The following is a 22,463-nucleotide window of genomic DNA, read 5'->3' as shown; positions in this document are numbered from 1 at the left end:
AACAAACTAGACTCGAAATCATTTTTACCATTGTCTTATATTTTATCTTTTTTTTGTTGTTGTTGTTGCAGTCAAATAGTGCATAATATCGAAGCTCACATACGGATAATGGAGATACTGTTGCTGCACGGCGACTGGAACGAGAAATTGCCACAATTTGCCAGCCCACCGCAGTTACCTCCTCGGAAAGTCTCCAGGCCGCAGTTTGCGGTTCTGGATCCGTTCTCCATGCTCGAAGACGACAACTCTATGGATCGGTCCGTGTCGGGTTTGGAGAACAAGGAACAACAACAGCAACAGCAACAGCAGCACAGGTGGATTACCTATTTTTATACTGATTTGCGCTATTGGGAGCTGAGAAGACGAGAAGGCAGGCTGCTATCACCAGATTTCCTTCGTTAGAACCTATTGTGTAGAATTTACACTCTATCGATACATAGACGATTCGTAAAGACATAGGGCTTAATTCTTTACACTATGCGGCTTCAGATCAACTGTGTCAGCAACTCGAAGATATTTACATTTATTTATTACTAAACTGCGGAAACAAATCCGTTGAACCCTGTAAGTCCATATCTGCCAGTATCCTAGTTGACGATTATATTTGCAATGTTCCTTTAGTCAACCATCTGTCTTCTTTTGTCAAGCATCTTTTCGGCTCATAACAGTACTCGACACGTTTGTCTCGGCAGGCCTCGCACGCTCCAGGAGGCAGAATGGTACTGGGGAGATATAACGAGGGACGAGGTGAACGAGAAGATGATCGACTCCCCTGATGGCACCTTCCTGGTCCGCGAAGCCTCTTCGAAAGGCGGAGAGTACACTCTAACATTGCGTAAAGGCGGGACCAACAAGCTCATCAAGATCTGTCAACGCAATGGCAAGTTCGGCTTCTCGGAGCCGTACAATTTCCATTCCGTGATCGAGCTGGTGGATCATTATAGGAATTGCTCCCTGTCGCAGTATAATTCCACACTGGACATTAAACTGCTGCACCCTATCTCCCGGTTTCAACAGGTAATTCTTTCTTTCCGTCCGATTATTATCATTACTAGGACGGGTGGTAGTCTGCAAAAACATCGAGTTTTGCCTTTATAATCGTGTAGATCCCTTCAAAGGAAAAAGTTACCTCGAATGAACTCGTTGCATGGTAATAAAGTCCATTTCTAAAAATTTCTAGGATACGCCTTTCTTCCAGACACTCATTCGATTATATGTATTCTGCTTTGAATTGAGTTTGCGCCTCAATGCTGAATCGACTGTTTTTGTTCATGACAATCAGGATGACGAGATCGCGAGCACTACCGACATGACGAACGTCATCCAGAAGTTCGTCGAGCTGGACAAGGACACGTCGCACGCGTTAACGGAGTACAAAGAGTATTCGGAACAGTACAATAGGACCTCGTTCGAGGTGCAGCTGAAGCGGCAGGCGCTGGAAGCTTTCACGGAGGCCATCAAGATGTTCGAGGATCAGATGAAACTGCAGGAGAAGTTCCAGAAGGAAGCTCAACCCCACGAAATATCAACGTGAGTGGATGCTTCGAATAATCAACGTCTTGCAATTAACACGTTCACTGCTACGTTGGTCATAACTAAACTGTGGATTACAATAAACAGGAGCTAAAAAAGGATTTCTTTCTCCTTTTAATCATTTTTATAAGCTTGGAATAATACGTTGACACCTTTAAACTCTTTAAACTCTTGTCCGCATTTTAGTGATAAAGTTTAGTTAACTTCGTAACTTTGGCCACACTATCTTCATTGCTGTCAGATATTGTGGGACTCTTTTCCTGGTCCTTCAGCAATGAACGTGTTAATTTTATGCGATCAGGACAAATACCCAAACAACGTGTTATCACGATTGTCAATTTGATTGCAGCTTAACCGATAACGCAGAATTGTTGAAACAAAGACTGAAATGCTTAGAAGATAGCAAGGAACAGTTGGATCGTAGTTTAAAGGAGCAAATCGCTTACAATAGAACCTTGGAGAGGGAGATGCAGAAGTTGAAACCGGAAATTCTCCAGCTTGTGCGGCAAAGGGAGAAGCATCATGTGTATGTATATGTATTTCGATACCATCGTGTCTCCGTCAACCGAAAAACGGAGAGAAACAGAAACAGAAAGAAAGAAAAAGAAACGATTTTGTTTAGCGAGGCTACGGTGTTTTACGAGCCTTCTATTTTCGTCTTACAGATGGCTGAAGAAGAACGGCATGAAGCAAAACAAAATAAACCAGCTCGTGTCGAACCATTCGGTCTCGGATTCGGTGTTAGGCGATGCGGGTTACGGGGATCTTCAAGAGGTTGACCTTGACGTTCATTCCGATGAGAAATCGTGGCTTTCTCTCGACTGTTCCCGTACAGAAGCAGACCGTACACTGGCTGACCGACCGGATGGCACCTTCCTCGTTCGGACATCAAGGACTGGACAGTATGCGTTATCAATCATGTATGTATTTACACGTTTCTTCTCGCAATTTTAGGGAGTAAACAAAATATTGTATAAACTAGAACGTAAACTGGTATATTCTACCTTTGAGAACTCATTTGACGATCTCTTTCAAATTCCTCCATGCACCTTTCAAACGATCAGAACGCCACCTTTTGTATCCCTATGATTGGCAATATGTTTTTCCTTTTCAGGTGCAATGGCACTGTGAATCATTGCATAATCTACGGCACGGAGCGCGGGTATGGGTTCGCGGAGCCGTACAACATCCACAAGAGTTTGAGACACTTGGTGCTACATTACGCTCAGAACTCGCTGGAGGAACACAACGAGAGCCTGAACACGACGCTCGCGTACCCGGCGTTCGCCCCGCCGGCGGCGCTGGCGCAGTTGCAGATGCAGCTTCAGATGCAGATCCGCCCGCAGAACCAGCTGCAGTTCTCACACTCCCTTGAGAACCAGCATTACAACATGCCGCACACGTAAGGCCGCCGCCCGTTTCTCGGCCACACCGTCGTCATCATTCTCCGAGAGCGTTACGGGGCGCGTACGCGCGAGCGGGTCTTCGCGGGTACACCGAAATTCGCGCGCACCATCTTCGAAAAACGATGTTCCCGAACCACCCACACTTTTGTCACGGATTTCCCAAGTTCCCTACAACACGTGATCGCATAATATTCGCGGGAGGTCGACGATTGATCGTTCCGCTTTTGTAATTGTGAAGAGACGTTTCTCTTCTGGGAACTCCGTCGCATTGATAGAGGGAGAGGGAGAGGGAGAGAGAGAGGGAGAGAGAGAGAGAGAGAGAGAGAGAGAGAGAGAGAGCAGAAATGTTTATGTTAAGTCCTCGGAAACTGTGCACAGTGATAAATTGCATGCGTATGTAAGGAGTTGCGGATTCCGGTCGACAAAACCCACGGCACGTCGCGATTAGGTTTTACAATTAGTCTCTCAGGGTCTGCAGGCCTTCTAAGTGGGTCCTGTCGATTGGAAACTCGTCTCCTAAACGTGCACCTACGCGACGATACGGAAGATTGAGCGAGACAAATCACGAGGAAAAGGTGGTTTTTATTCAGTTTGGAGAACCGTCAATCTCCGGGCGCGGTTCTCAGCGTTCAGAATAGCAGAGGCATGTATCTAGTCCTACAGACAGAGTTTAACGGAGGGAGATGTTGGGGGACGGGGGGAGGGAACGAATCAGATGTCTGACTCCGCTCAAAAGCTACTTCGAGACTGGCGATCAGGTTGGTTCCAACGTCGATGGACGACGAATCTTCGAGGAACTGAACAAAAAAGGACGAGCTGGCGAACAAATGAGGGGTACTCTTCGCGATTTTCTATATTCATCGGCACATTTTGTACGCGTGCGCGGGCACGCCGCTCGCGTTGCAATGGCGGTTGACGAGACAAGATCTTTAAACAGTGATATTAGAGTATAATTAGCAACGTCGCGAGGCGCGCTAGCCGCACGGATGCGCGCGAAACGTTTTTTCTAGCGATTTACAATGATTCTCGTAGCGTAAAGCCGTCGATCCGCCAGTTGCGATGAGACGGGAAGGGCCGATTGTCCTTTTCTGTTCCGTTTCTCGGACCTCGCCGGGGTCTCGGGGGTCCTCTTTCCTCTCGATGGGAACCTCGACTATAGCGAACGTCGCAATGAGTGCGCGCGGTGGGCGATTTTTTATACGTTAGATTTCAAAGTGCTGTGCCAGAGGGCTGTACGCGTGTCGCAAGTGGAATTCGGCACGCGGAGAGATTAATTCTCGAGAAGCAAATGTATTTGTCTGTGATTTCGGATTGCCTACGAGGAGGATGATATCGTGTCTATTGTTTTCCAATCGCTTTTTTAAATGATATTCGCGCTTTTATAGGGAGAAGTTGAGAAAGATAGAATGAGAGGGGGATAGAGGGGGGAGAGGGGGAGGGAGTTGCAGTTCCGTTGGCGTTCACGGCGCGAGCGCGCCACAGTCGTTCGTAATTTTATTCGTGTATTTCATACGTTCGAAACGATCGGTAGTTCTCTTTTATATATCGAAATCTTGGTTGCGCGTTGCGGTCCCGCCTCCATAAGGGTGCATTTGTGTTGCAGCTGTTGTAAACAATCGGGGCAACGATAAGCGTGGGAGCACCTCCAATTGTTTTATAATGGAAGTGTCTACACTGAACTGAAGCAATAAGCAGAGCAATGCTTGATGAACAACCGGTGACCAACTTTTATCGCTGCTCAACTTGCAACATAAACGGCACTCTTTGATAGATTCTTTATCGATTTTGGCTACCGGATGCGCCGAAGTGTCTCGCTGGCGAGAGTTCGGGTCCTAAACGCGTTAATCGAAGCCTGATTAGGTCAGCGAGTTGCTTGAGCCTGTTTCACGTGATGCTCGCAGAGTATGTCAATCATAAATGCGAGTCAATTCAGAGTGGACGTGAAATGAGATCGTCCTGTATTTATTATTCTTCGCCACCTCTGCGAGACAGTTTGGCTCGTCCTGCACATCCTCGGACGTCGAGTATCGGTCGGAGATCGGATCTTCGTCGCTTGTAAGATCGGAACCCACGCTGCCGTCGAATGATCTCAAAGGCGGCGGCGATCGCTGGTCACGATGACGCGATCGAGACAACTTCCTCGCGAGATTTCGAGTATTTAAAATGTTAAAGCACTGGTGATCGTGGGCGATAGACTGTTCGGGAAATTTTGCGTATTACATAGCGGTCGTAATCGCAAAAGTGTACCGGACACGAGTCGCTTGCGATCGAGAGCGTCGAGGAATTGATAGATGGAATAAGAAGTTGTTTGGAGGGTGGTCGTGACTCGCGATTTCCGCTGCCGTAGTCAGGAAACGAAACGGATGCAAGTCGATTGGTCGAGCGTGAGGAAAAAAGGTCTGGAGGTGTTGGAGGAATCGGGCGCCGCGACGTCGCGCATTCTCTTTATTACAATTAATTATTCTCTACGATTAAAATTTACGTGTTAGAGTTTGTTCGCGCGGATGCATAGGGCGACAGAGAAACGACGAGAATTGACGCGCGCGTTACGGGGGCGGGGAAGGGGCAAGGGGGAAGGAGATATTCGGTACCGGAAAGGAAAGGCTCGTTGCTCATCCTAAAGGCTTCGAATTACCGTAGGTTTAGGTAGCTTAGGTTTTTTTTATACGAAAGAGATATTAAGTGCCCTGGCGCCGATAGGCTTTCCAGATTCCGTGTTCGTCCGATCGCGTGCCGGTGCAGTATTCGATCGTTCTTTTCTTCAGAATGCCGTCGGATCGTACGTTTCCGCGACATCTGCGCTATATTTTATCCGAATAGTGGATTCCAACGTCGCTTCCGGTTACGAACACGGCTCCGCTTGGCCACGCAAGGAACGAAAAAGAGGCGGAGCCACGTTGGAATGGACGTCAGAATTATTTAAATTGTAAGGCGAGCGTGGCGCCGAGCGCTCTTTGCCCTGCGAGTGCTCTTTCTGTCAAGATGAACGTCGTCGAAGGACACTCTCAATTTTGGAAAAGAAAATTGTCTATCGTGCTCCTGCTGTTGGCGCGTGGCTTCGTTAATTTATATTCCAACGGAGTCCCACGGGACAATCTTAATAAATGCTTGGTCTAGATTCTATATCGAAAATCTAGCTGTAAAACAATTTTTTACTCTTATTTGCCTCTCTCATAAGAATCTGCTGGACAGCTACTGATCGAATCTAGGCCGGACATGTGTAAACGTGTGCTGTTTACCCTGGGAGCGCACTGGATTGTCCCATGGGACCCCGTTTAATTTCAGATTATAGAGAATATACATCAAAATTGAGAGGTTTCTACTTGTTTTGTCGTCGAGTGACAAGAGGAGGAGGCGTGGCTCGATTGCCCCCAACTTCTGTAAAGCTCTAACAAAGCCTCCAAAGCCCCACAGGGCAATGCGTGCTCCACCTACTATAAACCACCTGCTTCACTTCCAAATTAGGCGCAGCCGAAGTAATTTAATTCGAAAATCTGCAAAATTGTATAGTAATATCGAAAGAATATTCGAGAGCTTCTTTGGTTGCGAAGTGCTCAGAAGCGGGGCGTGGCTTGATGGCCTCCGATTTCCGTAAAGCCTCAGCTGTTCCCCATGGGGCAGTGCGTGTACCGACTGCCGTGAAGTCGCTGTTCTTTTTCAGAAGAATCCGCAGACAAAGCGGGAAACGGACGATCCGACGCCGAAAGCGCGATTTTCGCGCGTTACCAAGCTCCAGCGATTAGGGGTTTGCGCGGACACCCCGTTTCGCGATTTCCGCACGCAAGAGACGAGTCGAGTGTCCAACCCTCGACGAGCCGGACGACATTTTTTCTGATCGAAATAAAGACACTGTACACACACGAGCACACTTTGTGGACCCTGGCGTGTTTCTTCGGGCGATTTTCGCACGTGTTTTGATTTTCTCCACTCTTTCACGGGCGGCCATCTTTCTTTCTTCGTCGTTGCCATTGAGCCTCGACGCTCGCCCTTGTTGTCAGAACGTCGCGAGACGTGACGCGTTGCAAACACATCTAAACACACGCATACCCACACATACAGAGGGACGAGTGTGATATTTATCACACACAGGTGTACACGCGCAATATACAAATCAAAGATACGAGACGCAAAAAATATATATATGTATATATATGTATATATATAGTCGATGCAATCGGAATGTGCGTTGTGAAGAGAACGAAAGAGAGAGAGAGAGAGAGAGAGAGAGAGAGAGAGAGAGAGAGGGGGGGGGGGGGTTGAAAGAGTACCAGCGAGAAATACAAAGAAAAGGAAGGGGAAAAATATATATATATATACATATATCTATATATTTTTACTTTGAAAAAGCAAACCTTTAATTGATTATTTGTAATATTGTAATGGTGGGTGGGAGGAAGGTGCCGACTCATTGACAGTTGGTTGTCCGGGTCCTCGAATGAGATAACAAGCCCAGTGAGTGACAAAGACGACGTGTTTGTTTACTTTATTTCCAATTTAACTATTGTTACACTAAGATTGCTGGCGGTGGTAGCAGCCCAAACGCTGCATATACAAAGAGATACACAACTATGTAAAGCCGGCCGCAGACGTTTTGGACTGACTGAGACGGCACAGTTTGTAAAAACACTTATCGCTAGGTAGCAATACGAGGAGGCGGGTTGGGTTGGCTGTGTTCGGCCAGTTTCGGAGACAGCGCACAGTGGGACACAGCGATCAAGTTTGCATCAACATCAAAAAACTTTTGATAGAAATGAGATAGAGCGATGATTTTCGTGCTTACATGAAAGTTGAAATATTGCAGAATAGGGGAAAATAGAGAGATTATGATACATGAGATTATTGATTTTAACAAAAAAATGATTTTATTCGTTTTTTAGAAAAATCGACTTTTTGCAAAATCCTGAGACGGTAGAGAAATTTCGCGGCCAGATTTGAAATCAGCGTGACAAAATCTACGGGAAATTGGGTACAGTATGTCAAGAAAAAATCTATCCGTACACGGCATTAGATAAAGCACAATTTTCTTGTAATTCTGCAAGTACAATACAGATTGTCAAAGTTAGAAAACGTTCGTACCATAATCTCTCTATTTTTCCCATATTCTGCAATATTTCAGCATTTAATTTGAAAAAATTTCGGTCTATCTGATTTCTATCGAAAGTTCTTTGATTTTGACTGTACGGCGCACAGTGGACTATTTCTGTTAAACAGATGGCATTAATTCAAAAATGTTCATGTCATGAGAATAAGTTAACATTACACCTCTTATTGTAAGCTAATACCTGATTGAGACAGGCTGAAAAGGACATAGACTTATATCTGATCTCATTTGTTAAATAAATAATAATCAAGTCTCTTGAAGCAGCAATGTATCGGTCAGTTTTTTCGCGTGTCGAGTGTTAATGCCACGTTCTGTTTCTAAGCGAATATTTTCTTGCCAATTAAGAATGGATGTTTATAGTACAAGTACAAATAACTCTTTTATACTTTTACATCCTACTCAAGTAATTCTCTATTCTATCTCTATTCCATCTAAAAGTTAGTGGTATAATCCAGTAATTTTTTTTCAAATTACGTTTTCTTGCTTGTAATTTTAAGTCTTTATTTGTTTAAAAGTCGCAACGTTCGCTAACATTAACTCTTTAACTATTTATTTCCAAGCATATATGTCCATAAGACAACTAGCAAAGTTTCAATTTTGTTAGATTAAAACACCCCCGTATAATGGTAATTTTATAAAGACAATTTCTCATTCCATTTAACAATACCAGAATTCGATTCCACGATCCCAAAAAGCCCTGGAATCGTTCTGTTTGTAATTAATAATGTACAATTAACATAGACATGAATTTTCTCCAGTATGTTTTGCAATTCTGGACCACTGTGCGGCGATTCCTTTGAAGGTGGTGGTTGTTTCTTCTCCTGCCAGCATCGGCTGTGCATAGAGGAATGAACTGCTGCTTCTCATTCGTAATCCTTTTGGTTTCCTGGGTCAGTGTGTCCAAACAGGGGTAATCGAAAAAAAAGGAATTGGGGGGAATACAAGTACCCCCCTCTGTGATGACGAGAGTAATATGTGACACGTTGCGCGACGAGAATAGAGTGAAGCAGAGTCAGGCGAATGGAAACGGAAGACACTTTGCGCGTGCGCGATAGGGTCTGAACGGTGGAATAGGATAGTGGAAGGGAGGGGATAAGGTGGAGAGGGAATGAGATTAGTCTCAACCTCATCTGGCCACACTGTCCTGGGTCCCGTTTACCTTATACGAAGCAAGGACAGCGTATGGGAAAGAAAGAGACGCGGACAGTCGCCGCCGCCGCCGTCGCCGCCGACACAGTTCAAAAGCCCGCGTGTTCTCTTTGATCCGTACTTACATGCTGTCCTTCTCTACGTTCGGCTTTCGATTGAACTCTCGGCGCGGTAGACGCACTCGTAAAGAAATAATGTTGGTATGCGATAGTTGTCCGTGCAGAACACAGGCTGGTTGACAAGAATCGCGACTTTACTGTAGGTCACGGAAAGAGTTTTTAACGCATATCGGCCTGATAATCCTCGACCCTTACACACACCAACTTCCCAACCCCATTTATCCGTAGGCGGTCCGAGTCTGCCTTCTTCTCCGAAGGCAAGGTCCCGGTCCCAGGCCAGCTGAACGTGGCACGAATCCACAAACCCAACAGATCCCGTCCAGTCTACCATCTCGAGGGTGGGCCCTGTAGGTAAGACCCAGGTACTTGCTGCCCCCACTTGGACATGTCTACGATGACACGAGTACTTTCTCGAAAGAGGTCATCCTTTTCCGTACCGAACTGATCGCATCTTCGACGTGTCCGTCCTTCCCCGAAGTTACATTGCATACCCAGTCAGCCAGACCGGCCTCGAGCAGACATCGAGCACAGCGAGCATCATTTCCGCTGAACAGAATGACCCGTACTGACGGATCGCTCGCAAGGAACATCGCCTAACTATCAATTACCACTGAAAACGTGGGTTCGAGGGTTAGCTAGCAGACAGAGAATAATTATACGAATGAAAATTATTTGGATCTTTATAACGAATAATATGGTAAAGGCGAAATTTGAATAAAATCATAGGTGGCGCCACGTGTACATAAATTGGTTCTTCGATGAGATAATTTTCTCCATTGATTTTTTGTTTTCGCGTGATTTACTGGTCGGATCCAATCTACCGATAAAGTCGACTACTTTTTTGTGTCTAATCAGTCGTCGTTTCGCTGGTCTTTCGCACGTGGTGTCCTGGCATGAAGTTGTGGTCATAAAAAGAGGTGAAAAACAAAATTTCGGAACCAGCCCACGCAGGATTCCTACTGTAAACTTGTAAATTACGCGGCCTAAGTCGCTGTAGAAACGTTTCGGCACGTTCCTCCGTCGCTGTTGCCGTTTGCAAACAGTCCCACTTGTCAAATTGTATAGTATTCCATTCCTGTATAGTGCATATTACACATTCTTACTGTAGACATAACGATCTATGTAATCGCATGGAAGTCTCTCTTGACACCTGTACGCCACACAAACGGCCAGAACGGGAACTAGAAGTGTTTCTTTCAATGGCTTTCGAACAATTTCGAGAAAGAATGCGTGATATCGATTTTCCTTGGAAAGAGAACGCGTTAGATTCCTCTTTCTGGCGCCGGCGGATCACAGAGTTCAGCATTGTTTCGATCGGTAAAATAATCTTTCCTAAATAATCGGCGGCGAATCGTTCGTTAGGTAGTTCGTTGAAAACGACCGATCGTTCATTGTACGATAGAAAGCATAATCTTGCAATGCTGGTCCACAAGAATTATTCGGACCGATCGTCCATTGTACGCCAGAAGGCATAATCTTTCAATGCTGTTGTCATGAGAACGAATCTACATTGATCGTTCGTTTGCGTAATCGAACGCATAGGTAGTCTTTCAGCTACCATAAGGTCAAATATGAAGAAGCCATTAGAAAATTTTTGCATTGTTCTTTCGGTAACCAGAATTTTTCTCTTTTCCTTATGTAATCCGGTAGATTTTGGCGAGAAAATGCCAAAAATCCAAGTTTCATTCCTAGGGGATCAGTGGTTGAAAAGTTACGAGTGCTTAAATTTGAGTGATTCACAGTGTTTTTGACAGGTAAGCGTGCCGCCATACTGGGTTAGGTGGAGAGGATTACCGACTACGGTTGGAAATCTGCGTTACCGACATTGAAACTTGGATTTTTGGAATATTCTCGCCAAAATCTACAGGATTACATAAGAAACAGGCAAAAATTTCTGGTTACCAAAGGTACAGCTCCACGAACGTCTGAAACATAAGATAACATGCTGATCGACAGAAATATTGTCCAGCTCCGAGTCCGAGCCGTCCAAGCGGGAACAGTTTGCAAGAGATGCGTCCGTGCAACCAGGTGATCCATTCGATCGTCTCTATCTTTGAACTGCGTACGCGAGAACACGATCTGGAGACGATCTACGAACCCACCGATATCTTAATCGCAAACGCAGCCTTTCCTCTGTAGCGTCTTGGTCTCAACACCCCCGTAACTTCGCGTTCCTAAACCTCGTCAACTCGTTTCGAGGCAACAGCGAGTCTCCGATCAACGAAATCGGTAAAAATACATGTTTTTGTATTCCGAAGAGTCCCAAGGCGATCGCTGCGCCGCGTGACGTTACGGGGAAAAATCTGATTTAGCCATCGACCCTTGTAAACGCTTCGTTTTCTAAAATTCATGTCAGTTTAAGCAACCGGATCACGAACAGCAGCTGCTGTTTAGTATAATATGTAAAGAAGAGAAGAAAGACGAAGGTAAAGAAAATGTGGTGTTCGAAGCTGAGACCCAACAGAGGGAAGAAGAAAGATCGTTTCGAGCCCGTGTTCAACGGCAGACAGATTCGTGTGTATCCATTTGGATTCTTGCCAATCTCGTTAATCGCTTTTCCATCGAGAATCCTTCCTTCGATCGTGTGCAGATCGTGCGAGATCGGTGGACGTCGCGTCGGCGGGTGCACCTGTGCGTGTGTGTATGCGTGTGTGACAGAGACAGAGAGAGAGAGAGAGAGAGAGAGAGAGAGAGAGAGAGAGAGAGAGAGTGAGTGACAAGCTTAAACGGTGTACAGTTTGTGCTGCAAGGCGTTGATAATCACGGATCATCGATTAACGTTCAACCGAACGTGTTTACATGGGGGAGGGGTGGGGTATTGGGCGGGGGGAGGGACGGGGCTGGGTGGGGCGGAAAATGTTGCGAGAGGTGAAACAACCGAAAGAATATCGATAACACAATATTTACGTTATTAAACGAATGTATGCTGTTCCACTGTGATAAAAACTTTTGTTTTTGCATGTAAAATATACTATTATTGTCATAAGTACGAGATAAAGAGACGAGAAAAAGAAAAAAGGAAATCATATATTAACGGTGCATACACGTGTAGATATGTGTGCGCCGAGGCATGCTCGATCTTAGAATGATCTATGGTATGTACCTATACAATATCTATATATATGTGCAGGCACAGAGACACGTATATATCTATACACAACACATTCTACACGGAGAAGAAGAACATGTACATGAGAGCTTACACGTGACACGGAACGAGATACATACATACATACGGTAACCTGGACATACAGGTAGCGTTGGGTCACCGAGTCGCCAAGCAAGTTCAAGCTCACGGATTGGCTTGAATTGCTTGAAACAGGCAGGTTCGTCCAATCCAAGCAATTCAAACGAACCCGCAAGGTTGAACGCGCTTGGCGGCCTGATGACCCAACGCTACATACGGAATTCGCGGTGGACGTTGAGGTTGTAGCCCTCGGGGCCACTCCGTAGCACTTGGTTGCCCCGATTTTCGAGCATTTGCGAGGCTGAATCCACATTCGTGGAGAGGTAGTTCGGAGAAAGAGCCAGTCGCAGCGATGTTTTCGATGCATCGCGGTACAATTGCGTTTTTATCGGAGGCGTGGCTACTGGGCGGACAGTGGGCGGAGCGTCGCAGCCTCGGGGCCACGATTCAACGTGCTAGCCGAACACAACACTACACACGCATAAACACGCGAGCATACATACATATGTGGAATTTTAGGAAAACGAGGGAACCGGACAAGCGGGACTCAAATCCGCGTTCTCGAGATTTGGACTGGCCGGTCACGTGCCTTAACTAGTCGTCCTGCGCTTCTTAAAGGTCTGAGGTTCGCGTCAAACATCCAGATTTTGACAAAGAGATTATGGAAAAAATGAGTAATTTTCGAGGATGCAACATCAAAAAGAATTTACGGTAAAATGTTACGACTTGGAATTATCAACGGAAATGAATTTCTATTCAGCTTGTTCCGTCGCAACCGATGCCGAACATTTCCATCTTGCATACATAGATTCTCGGACAATTTGATTGTATAAATTTGTGCGCATAATCGCCTGCGAGCGTGTCAAGATCTGGAGCGTTCGAAGCGTGTACGAGACAGATTGTGTGTTTGATCGCGAAGAGTAAAAAGCGAACGACAGTTTTGCGAATGTTGATAATAAATCCTACACTTTTGGGGAAGCCTGAACAAGGTCGAGTCGGAAAATGTTCGAGACTGAAGAAGACTCGCAAATGCGAAAATAATGAATATAGTCGGGAGGATAATTAGTTAAACTCGCAAGTTCTCTGATTAAAAATTCATTAATAATGGGGATTCCCAATTGAACTTTGTCAAACTATTCGATGCAGCTGAAAAAATTCTATTCAGCAGGAAAGAAATAACGAATTCAGCATACGTTCAAGGCAAGAGATCAGTTGCATTTCCAAGAAGCACATGCAACGAGCTTTTCCGCGTTGAGTGCAGGATTTTCGCCGAAATTGTAGGATTTAGGGAAGAAGAGACACTCGAGATCGGACTGGCCGAGTCGTCCTACGCTTCTCAAGGGTCTGGGGCCTGGGGGGACCTCTCTGATCCCACACGTTATGCGATCGAACGTGCACGCAGGTGAAAGTGCACGCTGCTGCAAAGATGCAAAGAATAGAAGAAGAAAAACATTTAACGGGATCGAACAGACCCCTGACCTATCTTAATGCGCTTGCAACCAGCGTAGAAGCGCTCAATTTAGTGCACTCGTACAAACGGAACACAAATACTAACGGCTGATCTACGTTTCTTTTTTTCATACAGTCAAGTCTTGATATCCACGGAGAGTCCCACGGAGAGTCCCACGGAGATGGTCGATCTTACAATTAGTCCATTCGCCTATCCTTTTCACTGGGGAGCATACCCCGCGAGGGGCTCAGAAGCTCGAGCTGCCTCCGCCGGGTATATCGGTGTGACGCACTACTAATCCAATTACAAAATTTGTTTATTTTTCATTATTTTTTTATGGGACTTTCACCAACTTATTTCTGGCATTTTTCCTCCGTCACGAGGATCGGACTTCGATCAAGACTTTACTACCGTATTTTCTTTCTCTCGATCACAAAATCATCGAAATCGACGAATATAGCGTTTAAGGGAGTATCCGTTCGAGAAGGGATACTTTTTTAACTGGTAGCATTGTCGTTGCGATTGATCACATCGGTTTCATTTTGGACGAACGCGTGAGGTTAATCCGAGATTCGTGACCAACCGAGGGAGCAAGCGTTTGATATACTTCGCGGAGAACATTTTTACCGAGTCGCTTTTTACCGGTGCATGTAACAAAAAAAGAAAACCGTAAACCGTTCGTGTGCGAGTCATTTCCCCTGGGATCGGGATACGCGTAATTTCACTGGACGAGTCTTGGACACGATCTTCTTTCCGTTTTTGAATTCGGCGTCTCTCAAGTGCATGGACACACCGGCGCGCGGCGCGGCGCGACGCGGCGCGGCGGTTGACATATGTGAATGTTTACTCGCTTTTTCTTGCAACGGTCATCCTCATATTGTACCGTTAATTTGGTAGTTCGACCATGTAAAACCATTTATATTTGAATATGATTAATATGTTTTACTTATAACACTCCGCCGTGTCTCTGCTTTCTATTTCAGCCTGCCCTAACGTCCCTTCCTTGAAACGATCCAGACAATTCATCCAACTGGAAACGGGATCCAGGATGATCCATTCGACTCATTCTCCGCAAAACAAGAAAATTATGATAGACATATATCATCTCTACCTTTAATTCTCAAAATTTACTCCATGATTTACGTATGCTCTCTTGCAGCGCAAAAATATGCTCGTTTTAGATTTTTGGCAGATTGCGGATTGCGGAACGCGGATTGCGAATTCAAGGTAAGAACACGCGCAAATAATTCTTTTTATCTTTGGAATATGTCTTCATCCAAATATGATTATTCAAATAGCTATTTCCACACAGAAGTCAACCAAAATATAGTATTTTATCATTTACATAAATGTCCCAAATGTCTGGTTGGTAAGTGTCCCAGAGCTATCCACACCAGTGTCGCCAGATGAGAGCCAAACGGCTCTCGCGCGCATTCTTTCCTCCTTTTCCTCTTCCACTATTCCATTCCAGTACCATACGCCGCACGCCGCAGGCCGCACACCCCAACGTCCCCCACTAATCGTAAGACCGTAGGCCGTAGACCACGGTGCCCCCCGTGCTGCCGTAAACAGAGTTGGGCAAAATGTAATATCAATTATAATTACAATTACAATTACAATTACTCGCCAATTACTGTAATTTGAAATTGCAGTTACTTGACGAATCATTGTAATTGTAATTGTGGTCCAATTACCAATTACAATTACATGTAATTACATGTAGTATACATGTAAACATGAATGTAATTCTCATGTGAGGAACTTTTGAGAATTTTCTATTTCTTATCGATACTCTCTCGAGGAAGACGTTCGGGAGAAAGGAGACATTGTTCATTTTACGTTTCCTGTAGTGCTTGACTAGAACGGTAATTTTCGGGGATTCCAGCGTTAGAATTCGGTGCATCCAGACTTAATGATTCCATGAATCAGTGTAGCCGGGCTGACACTTGGGGGTGCATTAGAAATCAAGTTTAAACGAGATGTAATATATTCAGCGGTTTACCGGCGGGTATCGGGCGACGAAACCGTCGCGTCGCGTCGCGTCGCGTCGAGAGCCGGATGCATAGGGAACTCGACGATAGTCAACGTCGGTCTGCGGTTACGGTGAGTAGAAGTGACAGGCAGTACCTGCATAATGACTCGACTGCAGCCGTGCAATGCGGCGCGCAAGCTCGCTACGCGATGCACACTGCCAATCGGGACGTTGCGTTGTTTCCACACGTAGGCACACACGAGATACGCTCGGACCGATTTCGTTGCAACAATGCTGCCTCGAAGAACGGTAGAGGTGTACACTGCTGCTCAAAAGTATCTGGATAACCTCTCAATTGAAATCACTCACCAACATTTACAAAATCATCAATCAACTTTATTCAATTCGATGCAGCACGTTTTTTCCAATTAAATATATTTTCTAAATTATTGAATTATTCGGTGTACAAGTTAATTCGTGGCACTCGGAATTAATCAATTCAGTTAAATGGAAAGAATTCGGAGGTTGTGTTACAGCCACGAATTTATTCGTACTATGATAATAAGCAGTTGGTCAATATCTCACCAATGATAATATATATGATAATTATTCTGCATTATTTTATGCATTTATGAAAAAAATGAAGCAATTCAAAAGAATATGAAGATTAACAATACTTAAAAATCTGGATGTATTTCTGTGCTATCGAAGTCATTAGAGAAGGGAAGAAAATTTCTACTTGGTCCCTGTTTCTTAAATGGATATAATGTTTATTTTGCATAAAAATTTCCAATCCTTGATAACGTTTTATTATTGATATTGATCAAATCGTATAGCAACTGTAAGATACAGTATTCATCGAGCATCCTTTGAAACGGAATAACTTTTTCTAGATGGGCTAAAATGTATTCTAGATTGATTAGTTTACTGGGAGACAAGTAAAAAATATTTTTGGAGAAAATCGTGATCGGTCAGGATCGCAAAAAAGATGGTAAAAGTCGTTCTTTACATGTTTTTCGAATGAATCTGCGATGTTTCGTGATATCGTTGAATAATACCAATTTATGAAATGAATTCAAAAGTTAAAACTGTCCACATACTTTTGAGCGGCGGTGTAGAATGCAACGCGATGGCAGCACGCGATTCTCACGGTCTTCTTTTCCCAATCCGCAATTCCGAGACCGATAACTCACGGACGATTCGGACCCCGCAATTTCGACCGCCTTTGCAACCCTGTCCGAGCTGCTCCGTGCTGCTCGCGTGCGTTCGATCCACCTCGTTGCAATTCCGTGTCTGGAACAGTCGATTTACCTGCGGGACTCTGCATTAATTGCGCTACCCCTCCGTATAGCATTCGGACCCTTATGATTTCACGAAAAAATACGGAACTGACAATCGTTCGAACGTTTCCGGGCGAAATTATGGTTGGGAATGCAGCAATTTCACTACTGTGTTCCTCGTGATGAATTCATTGTTGTCTTTATACAAGCCGTTTCATTTATTTAGTCTGCCCGGGTACTATCGTTTGTTTTGTTTTGCTCATATAACCGTCATCTTGTTTCGTTTCTTTGACGATATTTTATTGCTTTTTTTTTATTAATATTTTTCATTGTACACGACTATTCTTGTAATTGTCAATTTTACAGGAAAAGTTTAGAACGCTTGTTGCTAAATGAACATGTTGATCGGAAGTAAGAAATATCTTTCAAATCACAAATATCATCAAAATGTGATATTAAATGCAGTATTCATCGATAGTATTCAACGAAAAACAACGACGGCCGATAGCAAGCAGCCGCTGAGTGGCGTCGGTCGATGCAGAACGTAAGCTAACGATTTACCTTTAATCACCTCATGAATAATATCATGTAACGCCTTCTTGAATATGTCTCGGTACCTGCTATTATTTTTCTGAAGGAAAAAATATAGTATTTCATTTTAAAAAATTATTGTTATTGTTATTATTGTTATTATTATTATTATTATTATTATTATTATTATTATTATTATTATTATTATTATTATTATTATTATTATTATTATTATTATTATTATTATTATTATTATTATTATTATTATTATTATTATTATTATTATTATTATTATTATTATTATTATTATTATGTTCCATCAATCCGATTATCTTGAAACTTTTGTATATATTACATAGGTAACAGAACAGTGTTCTTGAATTTTTTGGAAGTGGTCAATCGACTCTGGCCATCAGAGAGGGGGTACCTAATTCCCCTCGATTTCCTCAGTCTGGTGACACTGCCCTAGTTCTCCTAGACTCCACGAATAGCGAGTATGGAACGTACCTGAGGAGCTCCGAACTAGGACCGCCACGGGGAGCGAGACGCGAGGCCGGGTCGAGTGGGCGTAGCCTTCGAAACTCGGCCGTCGCGAGTAAGTAAATCTGTTAAGTCACCCGCTACCATATATGCCGTACGAACTTCTTTTCGGACAAAAGGCCTACTTGTCCTCGTCTATAACACAAGACCCAGAATTCCATTACACTTACGATGACTGTATTCGATCGCTCAAATTCAAACTGAACACGTCTTTCCAAATCGCACGCGAGAACCTAATCGTTTCTGTGACTAAGAAACGTAGCGAAGAGTATCACGATAAAAGATTAAACCGTATTAAATTTAAAGTTAACGTTTAACGCTGCCGTGAAAAAAAATCGTTGATTTCACATGCAACAATTGCAGGAATGCAAGAATTGTTTAGGAAAGTGTGTGAGAAAGAAGGGATCTCGCGATAGAGACCGATTGTTTGTGTAGACTTGATCCGTTCTCGCTGGATCCTAATTAACGCCGGTAGTTTAAGGATCCCGCCCGCTTATATATCCTGGAGAATGGGGCGTGCAGAAACTTCCCCGGTTGATTATTCGCGTAAGTGCTGACTGGTTGGTGCTCCTCGACAACCAACGTAGCCCGTTTGACCGTCGTACAACTTCCATCGGCGCGGCGCGGCGCGGATGTACACCTGGTCTGTCTGACCAGCGCAGGGTTTGTTCTACTGACTCCCGGCGCGCCGGTTCTGTCCGACCAGCAACTTTGCTTTACTACTCGAACCGACCGACTCGTTAGCATTCTCGTAATTGTCTGCTGAAGCATGCAGCCTCCTTTCATCGTCTTTCCTCTTTCTATCGTCTTTTATATATATCGCGCGTATACGTACGTCGAAAAGAACGAGTTCGTTTACGGCTTCCGCTTCTTGGGTCCGAACGATTATGTTTGCTCTTTGCGTCCGCGTATGCGACGCAATTCATCGCTGGTTCACCGATCCTATTGCTAGCAAGCTCCTGTTTTTGTTTTCGGCGTCTCATCATCCCTCGACATGTTCGAATTTCAAGACGGAAGATATCTTAACATATTACCGACCGGTGATTATTGCATAATTTTGAAAATCCATGGTACATGCCTGAACAGTTTTTAATGGAACCTTCGATAGCAACAGCAATGTTCATTGTGTAACAAGTCACCCTCAGTGACGTCATCTAATAGTTTCATTTAATTTCTATGCTAGTGAGAAGGACAACACGATAAATTTGACGTTTTGTAACAGTTTATAATTTTTTGCTCTGTAAATGTTTAGTGAATCCTAATAAATTTTGAACATGATGTGAATTACATAATTTTTACTATATGTATACATATAGAAAAAACTGGAGTTTCTAGTTGCGTTTTTTCAAGGTTCAAATAGGGTTTGAAGTGGAATTTTATGAATTCTCCATAAGAAGACGTGTTGAAATGTGCAAACTTGACGTTGCTATAATTCTTAAACGGTGCACAGTGAATCGAACCCAAACATTGGTAATTGCATTAATTTAGTAAAAATTATATCTTGCGAAATTTTCAAAAATTTTGTTGCGTTTTTATATACCTCCAGAACATTAGCTTTAGTTTTGTTGCAATTGATGCAGGAAACTTTAACATCGAGGTGTCTGAAAACATTGAGCACGTAACGAAAATTACTTTGACCACGTTCCGTAACACCGGTTTAGCAGCAAAAATGTAATTGTTAGGTGGTATGCAGTTAACGCTTTCAGCCCCGCGAGAATTATGCATCGTGTAGCGCGTTTTTCACCTCCGCCGCGCCGCGTCGGCTCGGAATATTGAATTTTCGGTAATGCTCGGGCGGAAATTAATAACTGTGTTTGCCGTGGCGTTACGCGGCGCATCTCGATCGTTCGTCGCCCGTGAATTCTGGCAATCACTCTTCCTAATTGATAATGTTTGATTCACGGTCGATAACGGGACCGGCAACGCCATCGTCCGGAGCGTTCTTGCGACGTGATGCACCGGTGCATCGAAAGTTGCATCGTAAGTTGCATCGTTCTGCTCGCGGACACAACTTCGTCCCCCAATTATTTATTCACGCTAGTCCGAGGGAGTCCTTAAAGGACCCTAAAAGTCCAAGCCCCTAAACATGCTCGTGTTTGTTAACATTGCAGCTGGCCGGTGTGACGATGATGGATTAATGAAATATTGATACACGGTCTCTCAGAGCAGCGAAACGACGAACCATGCACACGGGCTTTCATTGATTTTTAGTCAAGATTGCTCGCCGAGGAAAAACCGGAGCCCAACCAACCAGTTCGTTTTATTCTGTTAACTGGTTCGCCGCTGCTCTCTCTCTCTCTCTCTATTTTTAGCTGCTGGAATATTTCGAGGACGGGTCAACGTTATTCGGTGGATCAGGCGTCGTTTTAATTACAATCTCAGACTGTGTATTCGAACAATTTGAACGTACACGATATTTCGTCTTTAATATTCGACGTGGTCGGGAAGCGGTGGGAATCCGCGAGAGAAACATTAATACTGGCGATTACGTTTGACAGCAGACACTTTTCGTATCGGAATGGTCGAAAAGACCGGCCCAAATTTTTTTTTAAGTTAAACACAGTTTACAAATAATTCTAACGTTTAGACCCCGATCAGACACGGCGGAATCAGCGCGTTTTCGACCGCGCGGACCTTATTTACATTAGCGTATATGGATTCCTTCACACGCATCCGCGCGGTCGAACACACACAAAGACAAAAATCGCGCGGTCGAAAACGCGCGGTTTCCGCCGTGTCTGAACGGGCTCTTAACGTTAAATGATAAGCAAACCTTTGTTGCGAGAAGGGTCTAGAACAATATCGTGAAAATCCTTTCACAAGCGAGAGTACTTTGTTTTTCCAACCCACGGGGATTCGAGGTAAAAAATTTATTAAACGTTGCAGAGTCCTTGGAACGGATCAAATTTTCAAGAAAGCAAATTATCTTGACTTTCCGACACGTTCCTTAGCGCAGAAACATCCTCAAAGAAAAGCAACTTAGTATAGATGAAAGCAGAAGTTTCGCCCTTCAAAATGAGCCTTGATAGATTGTTGTAAGATTCTTTTTCGTGAAAGTTGTAATAGATTGAATTTCCAGAAACGCACGATTGAAACGTTCGGCACCGTTCCAGTATGCTGTTCAAATTTCAAATCGATATAACTTGGTCGATTTTCGAAACTCGAGAACGCCTTATGGGATATGGTCTTGAGACCTTATTCTTTAGCGAACTTCGGCACTAGAATACGGTTTTGGAAAGTTTTTTTCCATTGGTCCGTTCATCGCAGTATTTTTTGTGCATTCACAAGAAAAGTGACACAACTGAAAATACAATCCTACAAAAAGTATAATAATAAACATATAAATTGTGTTATCCTTTCTAACTAATGTACAGGGTGTAAAGAAATTATACGTCGTGGCTGACATAGGTTGATTCTACACCATCGATTTGGTTGAAATTGAACTGAAGAAAGTGCCGAAAAATTACCTTGACCTTGGTCGAAAGGTCAACAATTTTTTTTTGATTGCACCAATACTCGTCGCGGTTGAGTTTCGACCCGTGGCTCCTTTTGCACTTTTGACCCTCGCGACGATTAAAATACGACGCAATTAAAACAAAATTGTTGACCCTTTGACAAGCGCGGCGCGGCGCGGCGCGCGGCGGTCAAAATGACGATCAGCAGCCGAAGCGACGATCGACACGAGACGCGAGTTCAGTTCGTCGGAAGAGTCGGTATAGGCAGGACACCTAGTACAGTTTTCTATTAGCCGTTATATAATAAAGTTTTTTAGTTATCATACATAGGTAACTTCACTAGGCTATGTTTTGATTCCGCTCCCACCATATCCCTTAACAAATCAGATAGAATCGTCAGTTTGTGGAATTTGCAGGCACAGTTTCTGGGATAACAACCCTTGATCTGCAATAAATTATGAAGAAATCTATTTTCTCAAGATACATGTCACAGAATACGGTCATTTGACTAATTCATCAGTAATATCTGTGGCAAGACTTTGATACCAAGAACGTTAGATTTTTGCATACCAGACTGAAAATACATCAGTTTAAAGTCCAATTTTGCAAAAACTAGGGCGGACTTACCCCACTCCATCCTACTCCTTTTTTTCGAAAAAAGCAGCAGACCATTAATTCGACGAGTTCCGAAATTTTCAGAGAGTACCATTTCAGATAGAACTGAATCTGCAAGAAGTCTG

General features: G+C 43.9%; 1 protein-coding gene across 1 annotated transcript in view; it reads left to right on the top strand.

The window, feature by feature from the left end:
* Pi3k21b (phosphatidylinositol 3-kinase regulatory subunit alpha) overlaps positions 1–14,899 on the top strand; it is a 42,230-nt gene extending 27,331 nt beyond the window's left edge. The window contains exons 8-13 of the mRNA XM_076423702.1: positions 72–314; positions 693–1,017; positions 1,283–1,530; positions 1,883–2,059; positions 2,199–2,453; positions 2,648–14,899. Of these exons, the coding sequence (XP_076279817.1) occupies positions 72–314; positions 693–1,017; positions 1,283–1,530; positions 1,883–2,059; positions 2,199–2,453; positions 2,648–2,939 (1,540 nt within the window). The 3' untranslated portion in view covers positions 2,940–14,899. The remainder of the gene's footprint in view (positions 1–71; positions 315–692; positions 1,018–1,282; positions 1,531–1,882; positions 2,060–2,198; positions 2,454–2,647) is intronic.
* The last annotated feature ends 7,564 nt before the right edge of the window (positions 14,900–22,463 follow it).

This window comes from Lasioglossum baleicum, chromosome 5 (assembly GCF_051020765.1).
Source record: "Lasioglossum baleicum chromosome 5, iyLasBale1, whole genome shotgun sequence".
NCBI classification, from domain to species: Eukaryota; Metazoa; Arthropoda; class Insecta; order Hymenoptera; family Halictidae; genus Lasioglossum; species Lasioglossum baleicum.
This window is presented reverse-complemented; position numbering and strand designations above follow the sequence as displayed.